This window comes from Triturus cristatus, chromosome 6 (assembly GCF_964204655.1).
Source record: "Triturus cristatus chromosome 6, aTriCri1.1, whole genome shotgun sequence".
NCBI lineage: Eukaryota > Metazoa > Chordata > Amphibia > Caudata > Salamandridae > Triturus > Triturus cristatus.
The window spans coordinates 321,038,060-321,052,444 of record NC_140589.1 but is presented as its reverse complement, the minus strand read 5'-3'; the positions used below and the strand labels follow the sequence as shown (position 1 = coordinate 321,052,444).

At 42.8% G+C, this 14,385-nt stretch overlaps 1 protein-coding gene across 3 annotated transcripts in view; it reads left to right on the top strand.

The window, feature by feature from the left end:
• GREB1 (growth regulating estrogen receptor binding 1) overlaps window positions 1-14,385 on the top strand; it is a 637,715-nt gene that overhangs the window by 421,817 nt on the left and 201,513 nt on the right. For all 3 annotated transcript variants that reach the window (XM_085610685.1, XM_085610682.1, XM_085610683.1), the window contains 3 exons: window positions 1,748-1,879; window positions 4,170-4,367; window positions 4,464-4,644. In XM_085610685.1, coding sequence (XP_085466811.1) covers window positions 1,748-1,879; window positions 4,170-4,367; window positions 4,464-4,644 — 511 coding nt within the window. The remainder of the gene's footprint in view (window positions 1-1,747; window positions 1,880-4,169; window positions 4,368-4,463; window positions 4,645-14,385) is intronic.

The following is a 14,385-nucleotide window of genomic DNA, read 5'->3' as shown; positions in this document are numbered from 1 at the left end:
GTCAACCACACCTCAGATCTCATCTGATTCAGCTGAAGGTGATGTGTAACACAAGTCCTAAAATCACTCACTATTACAGCTGGTGTATTAGGACACAAGTTCAATAAATTATATATTTCAGCTATCGTGTTTACGCTGCTGCAATTGGGACTTCAATGTGGGGTTAAATACATTAAACGGTAATGCAGATTTGAGGCTAGGCAAGGTTATAGAAAGATACATTTTCGGAATAGTAAAATTTTAGATGCTGTATTAATTTGCACAAGGTTCCTTTTAAAAAGGCTACTGAGTAATACGGCCAAGTATGCTCTGTTTGTCCCCAAGCCATGTGAGCTGTGATGTCGACAGTAACAATAAACAAAAAAGCCCTACAGTGAGTTTGCATGATTGACACGCTCCCTGGAAAAAACACACAGGCTGGCCAGAAATGTGCAATGGCGGGGAGACACAGGTTGCCCAAACCATAGTCCTAACAACAGTGCTTGCAGTACCCTACATGGTGCATACACATAATGTATATATCGATGTATCAGCTTAGCCACCGTTTTTAGTGCCACACTGGTGTTCAAGTGGAAATCATCCCGCTATACCACAACGTATTTTGGTGGTGAGACTATTACTGCTCAATGATATTTTGCGTGCCTTTTAAATTGAGATATTAATGGTTTTAATCCCCAACTTTTGTTGCTTGCCGTCTCACTGGCACCTACATCCCTTCTGCAGAGAAGTGTTGTGTTGTGTCCATTCGGTTGTCATGCTATTGACATTGCATCTTTAAGAGGTCATTCACCTTTCATTGTGAGTGACTGCTACTGACTAATTCTGATTCAGGGTCCATCTGTCTCCTTGGTTGCCCACTGTATGTTGCTAGGTGACAAAGAATTTAATAGGAATTATGACCAACCAAGATTCGCTTGCGCTCTGATAGTATATTTAGTTCTGTAGACACTGAGGGGCATATTTATGAAAAACAGCACAGCGTACCAAGGAACCTTGCTCTGTGCAGGGAAAAGGCAGGAATGTGCCGTATTTATCCCAATACAGCGCATTCCAGTCCTTTCCCCAGCACTGGCACACAATGGGCTGCCTAGCGCCAATGCACGCACCCTTGGACCATGGTGCAAGCGTGTCTCCATTTCACGCAGAGTTGTTTTTGTGCAGGAAGGGGCACCGTCCTTCACAAAAACAATCCCTTGAGGCATACTCATCTATCTATGTGTGCTGCAGAATGCAGCAAACATAGAAAGAGGAAGTAACGAGGAGAAATAAAAATATTTCTCCTCGTTACACCTATCGTGGGAAGGCATATCATTGTTTTGCATTCCCAGGTCTACTAGTAACGGCATTTCTAGGAATACATTCAAATCCATGGGAGTCGCATGGGAACACCCATGCAATGCCCATGGAATGCCTTCCCAGGGCAGAGTAATGCAACACAGCGATTTGCACTGCATTGTGTTACTATTTATCAAACCACTCAGGGCCACGCAAAATTACCTTGCATGGCTTGATAAATCGCGTTTTGGGTTTGCATCTTGCATGTACCACGCTGGGTGGTGCAAACGCAATGCAACTCCCTTCATAAATATACCCCTGAGTGTATTGTTTACATTTCCTGTTTCTGTCTGTTATTTTCACTTGCTCTTTCAAGACATTGTTCTTTGTATCGTTTCACCCAAATTGTGTGCTTCACTGGAACTACTCAATGATTATAAGTATCATGGATGTTTGCTTTTTGTCTTGGCAGAGGGTGATATTGATGTTTTACTGGATACCTTCTATCAAGAAAACCAAGGCCACATTTCTTCATCTCTCAACCCATCAATAAATAAATCGACACCAACAACATCAGAGACGAATGGGAATGCTACATGCACTGGTGAGCACAAAAGAGCTGCTGATATTTCATCTGAAGTGTTTGCATACAGAGTGGATGCAGGAACGGTTTAACAGGTGTCATAGTTTTATGTAGGTTTTTACTCTGTCACTGCATGTTTCGTATACTGCATTCTAACTTATAGTTCAGTTTCTGAGTGCCAAATAAAAGCACGGTCTGTGTGTGCACGGTTCTTAAAAACAAATCAGGGCCTTATTACGACTTTGCCGGTCATCCTGCGGCACGCCCACCACTCCATCTGCAGGAGAACCACCAAGGCAGTGGTGCACCTGCCCACCCACCAGATTCAGGGCCTTATTATGACTTTGGCGGTCCTCCTGTGGCACTGCCACCACTCCATCCACAGGAGGACCCCCAAGACTATGGGGCGCCTACTCTCCAGATTCAGAGTTGAATCCACGGTGGGCGGGCTGTGCTGCGGCAGTCTCACGGCAGGTGGCTGTAAGGCTCATAGGAGAGCCTAACAGGCAGCCTACCGCTGTGACAGCGCCTGCAGCATGTTCCTGCACAGTGTGGCATGCATGCCACACTGTGCAGGTACGAGGGTGCAATTACAGGGGAGCGCAATATGTGTCCCCCCACATGCACCCCCAGCCCCTCTTAGTCTGGGCTCCCTTAGTTACCTCTCCTCGACCCTTTTCATGGCGGGCGCACCGCACTGAAAAGGGCGGTGAACAGGCAAATCGTAATATACTTGGCCGTGCCGGCAGCTGCACCACCAGCTCATTTAGGCTGGGTGCTGACTGCCAGACCAGCGGAATCCTTGATCGCGGTGGAACCAGCAGTCTCGAGGACCTGAGGTCCGCCGTACTTGTAATAAGGCCCTAATTCAGATTGGTACAATTATAGGAGATTTAAAAAATAGATAGATTTGCTCCTGTCAGTCTACCCATATCATATATTCAAACTTGTGCCTCAATATCCTTACCATATGCCTGGAGAATGTGCACTGAGAGATCATATCCTGATCATATTCTGGGTAAGGGCTAGGGGAAATAATCCCCGCCACCCTCTTCTCCAAATGGAAAACAGTTTTTCATGTCGAACATCCTTTTACATACACCCCAAAAACATGAAGGAGTTTGAGTCTTTTTGACACCATAAACGAACATTTGTTCATTTATGGAGAGTAAGTGTACGTGGGCTTTGGGAATATTTGTGAATACCCACAATGTTGTGACTTTATTGTTGTCTCTGTTTTTGCCCAGGTGCAAATACTGTTTCAATCATTCCCTATTGCATAAGAAGCAAACACGATACAAATGGATTTGTCTAGTTTTTTTGCACTTGTGCAAAGTTGTTTTTTTAAAGTTTTGACCTCAAAATATTCAAACCGCTTATATTTTGGAGAGCCATAAACTTTGGGGTTTACTTTCAATTCATTGTTTTAAAAATAATCTTTTAGAAGTTAGTAAAAGTTTTTGCAGAAATGGCGACAGCAATGATGCTATATGACTGTTTTCAAATCCAAAGCTGTGAAAAAGCATGTTTCAAAATGAAAGAATGAGCATGTCCCATAATGTTGGAAGCAAGTGTTTGATTGATGACAAATATCTACTAAATAGTTAATACGTGTGGGAATATATCAAAAGAAAGTTACTGGATCCCTGTTGGACATGGAGTTCATTTTCGCCAGTGTAAAATAATATCTTTGTATCAATTTGGTCTTGCCTTGTCCATCCCCCAAAGGTCAAATCACTCCCCTTAATTCTCCAGGATGGCTGTTCAAGATATTTTGCATTGTCTGTCAGATATTCTTTTGATAGGCAGTGCTGAGTCCAACAGACATGGCTTCACCAGATGATGTTCATGCTTTAACTTCTCGATGTTAGACGAGATATGACCGTCAGTTGTATTTGAGTTAATTGTTGTCTAATAGAATATTGTGGTAAAAAATATTGTTAACAAAACTATTGTGTCAAAAATATTGTTTATTGTAATATTGTGTTCCTACACATGAAATGGAAATGACAGAAATATCAAGTCAGAAATATCATCCAAAAACTGGCAAAAATATTGATTTTTAAAACATATTTAATATTGCATGGCTGGCCTCTCATGCTGGATCATTACTGCTGCTTCCGCTATCACATTAAATGCTCTACGAAATTATTTAAGCACCAAGGTCTGTTCCTATGGCAAGATCAGACTATTTTTATCTTCTCGGCTACAAACACCTATAAATTAAACTAAAATATTTTAAGCAGAATACTGCACATGAAAATCAGCATGGGGCATGAAATGCAGCTAAACATATTTGCTTTGCTTTCAGGTTACAATGTTGGATGGCATGAAATCCGCCCTACTCAGATAGCAATGGCACAGAAACTGCTGTCTCACATCTGCTCGATTGCAGACTCCAGCACCTTAAACCTTGATTTGGGTTCTTTTGAAAAGGTTGATTTTCTTATTTGTGTTCCTCCTTCGGAAGTGACTTACCAGCAAACACTATTCCATCTTGCACATTCTGGTAGGTCGGCAATGTTGTGAGCTATTGTATTTATCTTCCAAAATCACTTTATGCTATGTTCATCCTTAATGATGTTCACTTCATTCCCTGCAATAGGAGTTCTTTTGGAGCTTGGTCTGGAGAAGGAGCACCTAACAAAACAGGAGGTGGAACAATATGTAAACAAGTTAGACTCAGATGCTCAGCCTAAATTTAAAGCTTTTCTGCACAGGTCCTTGCAAAATCCTCACACGCTATTTCTACTTATCCACGACCATGCACATTGGGATCTTGGAAGGTAAGGTCAATGGCAAGATTTACATTTTGATTGGTACATAGTTGGTTGATAATCTTCACAGAAGATTAATAGCCAGAAGCTGAGAAATGTAGTTGCAGACCACATATGGCTGTTACTAGTTCTCAAAATTATTGCCTTTGAAGATCACATAGTTTTAATAGAGAACTGAATAATACATTCATAATGTGTACTGTTCTTGCATGAACTCCATCAGCTGACTCTGCAAGCAGCAACCTATGTCATTATATGAGGCACTTTAGTCAAGCACAAAAAAGAAGGGTGTACTGCTATTTTCCACTATTTATGGTCAGAGTGCAAAGTGAATCCCAATTTTGTGCAGTACGTCTGCTGCTTTAACTCTAGAGCCGCACTTAGTGTAGAGATGCTGCTTTAACCATTTCCAAAATTATTTGTATCTGCTCAAAGTGGTAGACTGAAGCAGAGGATAGTCCACTGAAATTAATCTCGGACACTGCAGTTTCAGTCACTTCATGGGGATAATGCTGGTGGGACGAGGGTTTCTGCAGGGGGCATAGGCCAAGTGACAACATTACTGATTGTGATATCATATTTTTTTATGTGGTACTTTCTTTTATTTTTGTGGTTCATTATAGAAGGATTTGCTTCCATACACAACTCGGCAAAAGGTTTGAGTTATTGAAACATTAACTCGGAACTATCTTCCATAGGACCAAGGAAGGCAGTCTGGCAATACTTGGGCCAGTGGTATAGGGTCATCTTTGTGAATACTGCAGATAGGTCAAACTAAAGATTGAAGCATCACCAACAGTCTGGACAATGTAAGCATGCACGCCACACCTGCACTGACACAAAGGGTGAGAAAAATGTTTCCAAACAGACTTAGTACTGCCTGTGCCTTCCCAAGGGGAAGTGCTCATCCAAAATTGTATCATAAAAAACCTTGCCTCTCTCCCAGGCTGTATGTCCCAAATAATCAGTTTTTGCGTAGCACTTACAAAATTGTGTTATTAGTCACTGTCTGAGTAGTCTTCCTGATTTCCCTCTAGCATACAGAGATCTCTGTCCCGACTGTTGACTCTCCCTGTGGTAAAGTACAATACAATTTAAAATGTTTATTAAACTTGGAAAAAGTTAATTACAATATTTTTACGTTATATATTTATGTAACTTATTTTTCTATATTTAATTTATATGTAGAATAAAATAAAAAATGCTGCAAAACTATTATCTTAATTTTGAATTAAAAAATGAAATTAATTTAAATATATTAAATAAATTAAAAGTATTTTGCTCAAGTTAAAATTAAAAAATACATTCTCACCAACAGTAAGAATTATTTTTTTATTATACATTAACAATTATTAAGAAGTGGCATATAGAATTAATTAAGAATAATAGTTAATACAATGTTACATTCATTTTTAAATGGAAAAAAAGGTTTATTATATTTTGAATACAGAATATGTACTATTTTGGCATTTCTTTAACATTAAGTTATAGTTATTTGTGTTTTTAACTCTATTTCAAATTATTTAATTTAATTTCACATTATTTCCTATGGGTTTTATTTCAATTCCATACCTTCAATGATTTCTGTGGAAGGGTGTTGCAGTTCCTGTGGTTGACCATGTGTGGTGGTGGGCGTACTTCAGCTGTGAGCTGTAGTAATTTACTACCATTTTGTGGCTCCTTGTTGGCTGTAGTAAATTTAAGAAGGCTGTTTATGAGTAACAATGAGCTTACTCTTCTCTGGGTGGGTACAAGTCCCTCCCTCCCTAAACCCCTTCCTTACCCTCCCTTCACCCCTCTTTAATCCACCCTAAACGTCTCTCTTCTAGTAGTAAGTTTCCCCAATTTTCCAGCCACCCTCCTCGCATACTTACTTTGTGTGCATTGACTCTGTAGTTAGGGCAGCGAGGTCTCTACATAAAAAGATTAGCGAGGGGTGATGGCGTTACCTAAGCATGTAGGTTTGTGAGTACCATTTTGTAGAACATTATTGTACTATTGTAGTGCTACAAAACATACTACAAATTGCAGTTTGTCAATAAGCACTAAGGAATATGTTTTTTTTTTTCTGGTACCATATGTTCAGTGTGTTTTCACTTCTTTTATCATTGTTTTAGTATAACACTATTAGCCTAATTGAGGCTTTGGCTGGTGGCCGCTGCCCAATAGGGGTGTGGAGGTAATAACCTCTTCCGCCCAAGTGGAGTACCACCTGCTGTATTTAGAGGTCTCTGCTTTCCTGGCAGAGATCTCTATGCCTTCAGAAAAGCGCCCTTCTTTGTTGCTCCCCTGATGGTATTGAATCTTTGCTTAGCAGCCACCATGCTCCATGCAGTCACTCAGCAAACTTTTTTGTTTTACAAAAAACGACTCTCAAAGTGGGAGTTTGTTTTTGTATAAAAAAATTACCCTGATATCCTGGGAGTTTTTTTCCCAGGGTGCATTAAGATTTCCTTTTTTCTCTTCCGAACTGCAATGCTTTTTCTGGTGGTCCCTAAGAGAAAAAGAAATACAACACAACAGAAGAGCATCTTTAAATAGAGCGGACAGTCTGATGTACTTACACCAATGGCTCCAAGTCGATTGAGCCATTGGTGTAAAGCTTTGCCGACTAAGCCAGTAGCAGCACCTATGGTAAAAGGTTGAATTTAAGAGAGTGGGTGGGCCTTCAGTTTAGCGAAAATCACATTTGTGGTGGAGTACTTTGTCCACGAAACTCTAAATCAGGCCTTCTATTCTTAGGTTGCCGTATGTGAATTGTGATTTTGTGTTTCTAGATTGTCACTCATTATTATTGGCCATTTAGTGGTGGAGGTCATCATATCTTCATGAGAAGTTTATTTATGGGTGTTTATAGGCTGTAATTGTTAGCTATGTGGACTGGATAACATTTTATTTGCTGGATTTACATAGATTTGTTTTTGTTCACATGCTTATGTTTACAAAAGTTCATCTTCATGAGTTTGTGATGTTTTGGCAGCTTTTCTCTGTAGTCAAGTAACTTCCTAAATCTGAAGTCATACAGATATGAGAACTTTAGGAGTTCACATTATAATTGTGAAGAACATATGGTTGACGAGTATAACCTGTAGTTAATAATTTCTGATGGATGCTTCAAACTGCGGATTCCTCACCTTGAAATACTTCCCAGTCACCAGACTGAATCTGTAACCTTTTCCAGCAATGCTCCCCTTTGCACTTATATGGCACCGAGTGGCTCTTCTCTGGCTATGTATTGTTCCAGAAGTAACGGAGTGGAACTGCGTATAAGCGCCAATCCTGTACACTGACACCAATGTTCTTCATTTCCACGCCTTCTGAGGTGGATCAGTAGCTCTGCTCCCACGTTCGTCCACCTTATGATGACATTTAGAAAGAGTTTTCCTAAAATAACAGGCTTCAAGTTATGGCTTGATTGTAGAAAACAGATGTCGGTCATGGACTTGCATGAGGTGTGTTGCTAATGTTTGGGCTTGAGGCACGACTCAAAATTGTCCGACAAGTGTGTCTTTATGTACCAGAAGGTGATCAGGGACCAGGAGGTGATGCTGCACATTGCTGAACACAAGAAGAAGTCAAGACCCATGCATAATTCCTATTCTAGGTAGCGGGCTTTAACTGCTGTGTCAAGGGCTGTTGTTGTGAGAGATCCACTTCAGGAACGAAGTCTCCCAGTAAGTCCAAACCAAAGTTTAAGAGCAAACATAAAAAGGTGAAGTTGGATTCGACCCTATCCTACCACTCTGTGTCTAGGAAGGAGGCACAAGGCCATCATGATGTCAGTCGCCCTCCTCCGGCGTTCTGAGCATGGAGCTGATTCCTCAGCTAATCCTGGTGCGTCTACGATGTGGCATAAAATCGAGGACTTCAAAAATGCCATGCTGCAAATTTTTGTTGCTTTTCCAGCTCCCACTAGTATGCCTTCAGGCTCCCTAAAAATCCCCAGGGGTCTCCAGTCAAGGTATTGCTATTGGGGCACCAATTGACCCCTTTGAACCTGTTCTGAGTCTAGTTCCAGCTCTGGGACAGACACCTACTCCGGCACCTGGACTTTTGCCAGACTGCCATTTGTTGATGCTTTTCTCAGTGTTGCTGGTGTCGAAGGGATCCGATCCTGAAGACTGACTCCGACCAGATTCCAGGACGATTTTGACAGAAGCACAACTGCTCCTCATGTAGCTGGTTCTGCTCTGATGCCTTCAAAATACCAGTCCGGCCAACAGAGGCTATAATATCTTTTGGCTCTGACTCTGAGCAAGGTACTGCAACAGAGGAAGGTGATGATGGTGTGGAAGGGGATGGTGATCTTCTGCTGCATTACGATGATTACATTTTTTACATGGATTTACAGGATGTCAGTGGGCTTGATACCTTCTTTAATACAGGGTTGGGTTTCCACTTGGCCCTCTGACTGAAGACAGTGTGTCATTTGTGGTCTAACTGGCAGCTAAGACCCTGGATTCTGCAGCTGTCAACTTTCTACACCAAGACTAACATCTTACAGAAATTTGCAGGTGGTCAAGCATTACAGACCGGCGCCTGGTGGTCCTGTTTTTCTCACCAGACATTCTACTACAAAGAGCCTGATGGTTCAGGGTTCAACCAGGAAGATGAACCTCAATTATTCTTTCCCCACAAGTCCTCTCGATAAGAAATCCAGAAGGATTGAGACTTTTGGAAAACAAATGTTTTGCAGCGTGAATGTTTTCTAGATTGACATGGCATCCATATTCTGCCATCGAGTGGTTGGGTCCAAAATTTCTTGTGTATAGTAGTCTCTCTTTTTTGTTGTTGTTGTTGGGCGCCCACAGTCTCCACCATTTGGTGCTTGTTCCATCCTCCTATAACATCAGACTCCCTGCCCGGAAGCCTTACTCGTGGTCGCCATCTTCAGATTTTTTTTTCTGCCTTTGGGTCTGGAAGCATCGGGAAGATCTCCAAACTGCAGGAAGATTAAAAATAAGCAAGGGAGTATTTTTGTTGAAGGGTATTGAGAAATACTCCGGAAAATCGAAGCAAGTGATTCTGTGAACTTTCAAGCAAAACTGAAGTAGGTGGAGTTTTTTATCATTGAGAGACAGAGAATGCGCGAACAGCGGGACCCCTGCTCGTCATGAAATGGAGAACACTCTGTTCCGTTTCTGCCCACAGTGCCACCACCAGTTTGTGCAGAGGGACAACCATCAGGTCTGTAATCTTTGCTTACCTATCAACCACGGCTCGGGATCCTACGAGGCATGTGTGGAGTTCAAGACAAAGACACTGAAGACAAGAGATAAGCAAAGATATGCACACTCTGCTATGCTTGGCAAAAAGGACGCTACCTCACTCTGAGATTTGGGGTTGCTGAGTGAGAAGAAAGGTAATGCGCGCGGAAGAAAAAGACTCCAGCGTCGAGAAAGGCATTATCAGTTTCGAGAAAGAACATGGTGGAGACCATCGGCCCCCAGCAACAACAAAAATAAAACAAAAAAGAGAGCCGGACTACTATACACAAGAAATTCCATACCCAACCACTTGACAGTGGAATAATGCACAGCATGTGAATCCAGAAAATTCTTCATGCTGCAGAACTTCTCCTACCAGTAAGTAACCATTTTGTTCTCCAGCCTGGGACTGAGATTGGTCAGTGTTTGTTGCGTTGTTACACACATTGCCTTATGGGATATTACCAGTGAGATCTTGCTTGTGGTCCCAGAATACTGTATAGCCTTCTTAGTTCAAACAATTCATGATGGACATGGTGCAGCCAAGTACATGATTTGTGCTTCCAAGGCTGAGGACAGGGGTCTTGCAGGTGCTGCCCAGGCTAGCAGGAACACTAGTCCTTCCAGGGCCCTTTCATGTGGCAACAGTCTGTAAGCCACTTTAGTTTGCACTTAATAGCTCATCCCATCCTACGGGGGTCAGGATTCAGGACTTCCTCCCAGGATAGTGATCAATCACATCTGACAGATGGGCCACATAGATCGTTCAGAATAGTTATGCTCTACCGTTTCTGTTTACTCTGCCCCATCTTACCTGGATATCCAGTCAACTTCCGTGGGGGACCTCTCCATTCTGTTTCAAGAGGTGAGAGTGTTGGTCTCCAGAGATGCCTTTGAGAGGGTTCAAGTGTCATAAAGAGGATAGGGTTGTTATTTTAGCTATTTCATTGTGCCCACAAATGACAGAGGCTTCTGGCCTATATATGACCTTCGACCCCTAAATACCTTCTTATGTGAGGAAAAATTCAACAGTCTAGCTTTAGGCCAGATCATGGCTGGTATGAGCCTAGGAGACTGGATGATATTCTTGGACCTGCAGAATACACATTTTTGCTAGTACTCATTCTAGAGTCCCACAGGCGTTTCCTGCAGGTCAGGGTTGGCGAGAAGCATTTCCATTTTCAGTGCTTCTCTTTGGCCACCCCAGTGCTCCTCTGGTGTTCATGAAAGTGATGTTGGTGGTCACAACACACCATTGAAGGCTGACGATATCTGTCTTTCCCTACCTCAACAAATGACTGTTGAAGGCGGGCTTGCCAAAGTTAGTTGTAGACCAGAGAACTTCTTGACATAGTTTGGGTTCACGATAAATGAGTAGAAGTTGCACTAGACTCCTTTGCAAAGGTTGCCATTCATTAGGGCTATCCTATGCACAATGCAATTCGAGGCCTTCCCCCTTCACCATAGCAAGTCTGGGATATTTGGGCTATGGGCTCAATGTTTCTGCCTCTGTCCTGATGTCAGTGAGAGCAGCTCTGAGACTTATAGGACTATTAGGATCCTGCATTTTCCTGGTTGACCATGCGAGGTGGCACATGCCAACTGTGCAATCGAATATGAATTAAAGTGATTTCAGCACCAAGGAAATCTATTGGATGCCATCCAGATTTTAGGAAAGATTCCTCTCTGCCTCTTCGCCACTATTGGGAACAAGCTGTGTCCAAAGTTTTGAGCATTGGAGCTTCTGTGAGAACACTCATTAGGAGAAGCTTTCTGGCTGGAATAGAACAAAGAACTCCTGTATACCTTTACTACTGTTTCCCCTAATTCTGAAAAAGATCAGAAACAACTTGGCCCAAGTCATCCTAGTGGCTCCGGATTGGGCCAGTATGGTTGATACACAAAACTTCTGGGCATGAGCATCTGTCCTCTGATCAGTCTACAACTTTGAGAATATCTTCTGTTGCAGCAGAAGGGAAGGGTCCTTCACCCGAACCCACTCAATTAACACCTGCACGTGTGGAGATTGAGTAACAGCCATTGACTGAGTTTCATCTGCCACCTGAACTTGTGAATGTCTTGTTTGCTGCCAGGCACTCGTCCACTTATACCAGGCGCTTGGACACATTTATTGTCTGATGTGGTATCCGCAAGTATGACCCTTTACAAGCCAAGCTGTTGGATGTTCTTTTTTGTTTTGTCTTCGTCCCACAAGGCCTTGCAGTGGGCACTGGTAAAGGTCATTCGTCAGTCATTTTGGCTTTTCTATGGTCGGCCCAACTGTCCTTATTTAAATCACCTGTTGTGATGAGATTCATAAAAGATTTGATGCACATGCTCTGTCCAACTGTTTTTGATGCCACAATGAGACCATACCTTGGTCTTGATGCTTCTCATGTGTACGCCCTTTGAGCTGATGCATAGGTGCTTGCTGCTTGTATGGACATTAAAGACTTTCCTCCTTATTGTGATTACTTCTGCTTGGTGCACAAGTGAACTTCAGGCACTATCTGGGGCAACCATCCTACACCAAGTTTTTCCTGGGCAAATTTTTGTTAAGATCTCAAGTGGTCTTCTTACCTGTTGTTACTTCCTTTCACTTTGGGCAATCCATCACTCACCAGCGTTCTTTGCTCCCCGTCAACCCTCAAAAGAGGATGACAGACTCCATCACCTGACCCCAAAAGGGCTTTAATCTTTTACATTGATTATCAGAGTATACCATCTTTTGTTGGTGTTCAGTGGGACAAAGAAAGGGAAGAATGTGCAGAAAAGGACCCCGTCAAGGTGGATAATCCTCTGTATTATGGTCTGCTATGCACTGGCCAAGAAGCAGCCTCTGGAAGGTCTATGACTCAATTCCATCAGGGCTAATGCTGCTACCTGCCGCGGAGTGCCTGTTTTTGACATCTGCCAGTCTGTGACATGGACATCGGTGCACATGTTCAAGACGCGCTACTGCCTTGATCATCAAGTACAGCATTAAGGGCATTTCGCCCGTTTGATCCTGCAAGACTTTTTTGATCTGAGCCTACTCACTGACCCTCCACCTTGGAAGGTAGTGGTTTGGTATCTATTCTAACGTGAATCTGTAGTTAGAAGCAGCGATCAGAATAACATGTTACTTCCTTCAGTAACTCTTTCTTGTGGGTCAAACCGCAGATTCCTCCTGGTTTTGTGGAATGGCCTCTTTTTAACATCTAAAGAAGTCCCAAGTTAGAGAGATCAGTAAACTGGTACAAACAATTGTTCATACTTAATTTCTGAGATTGTGGAAATGGAAATAAGAAACTGACCTCAGCTAACACGTATGGCGCCTATATGATGCTGTGCTCCATCACTTCCAGGGAGGTACGGAGCCAGTGTGAGGCTGCACGGTGCCACCTATCAGTACATGGGAGCATTGGTGGAAAAGCTTCTGGATTCACACTGGCACCTGGGTAGTATTCTAAGGTGAAGAATGTGTAGTTAGGTAGGCTGTCCATCAGATAGAGCGTTACCGAAGGTAAGTAACTTGTTCTTCTGATGGATATTTCTAACTGCAGAGTTCTCACCTTGCCAATTCCCCCAAGCATCAGACTGCTTCTGTAAAGTTCCAAAGTCAATGTTCTTGCACGCCAGTAGGTGACGTCTTACAATTTCGCATTGACTCCATTCCGGAAGTGAAGAGTTGAGCAGTGTATAAGCGCCAACATGCGCACTGATGTCGGTTTCTTTCTTAATGTGTCTTCAGGCGCGGATCTGTAGCTCAGCCTCTTAGCTCTGTGAAGAGATTTTTGCTGCAAAATTGTTCCAGTATGCAAGAGATTGTGACACCCCCTTAAACCACATGCTTTAAACTTTATAGGGCTATCACAAACAGTTGTCTGTAATTGATCCCCATGAGATGTGCTTCTGGTGCGTGGGTTCACCGCACAACCCAAAGGCATGCAAGACTGCACCCACATGAATCCGAACACCATGAGGGAATTTGAAGTCAAGTTCTGTGAGGCGAAGCATGACAAAACCCCATGAAGATCCTGCTTTACATCGATGTCATTTGTGCAGACACACTTCTGCTCCCAAAGTATTTCCTGCAGCAGATCTTTTTTGCAGTCAAAGTCTTTGGGTAAATACAAGAAAAACCATAGGAATTCCAAGCAAGATTGAGGACCTTCCTGACAATCTTATTCTCCAGAGAAGGCGCAGGGGCATTGTTGTGCCTCATGGTCTCGCTCCCGTTCCACTGAGGAGACGATTCTATTCTTAGTCCCGATGCACCCCGAATTCCTGGGTTCATCGGGGACGTTACAGCAGGTTGAAGTTTTTCAAGAGGTCATACTGCATGTAGGAAAGTGCGTTTCTGTTGCAGTAACCTCCCCACTTTTTGCCAGATTTCTGGTGCACTTTGACTATGTGTGCCCTGAGTCCTTGCCAACCAGGTATCCAGTGCCTGTGTTCTTTCCCTAACCAGTACCATTGTTTCCCCAATTGGCACAACTCTGGCCTACCTGTAGGTCCCTTGTAAAGGGTACCTATGGTACCAGGGGCATGGTAGCCAGGG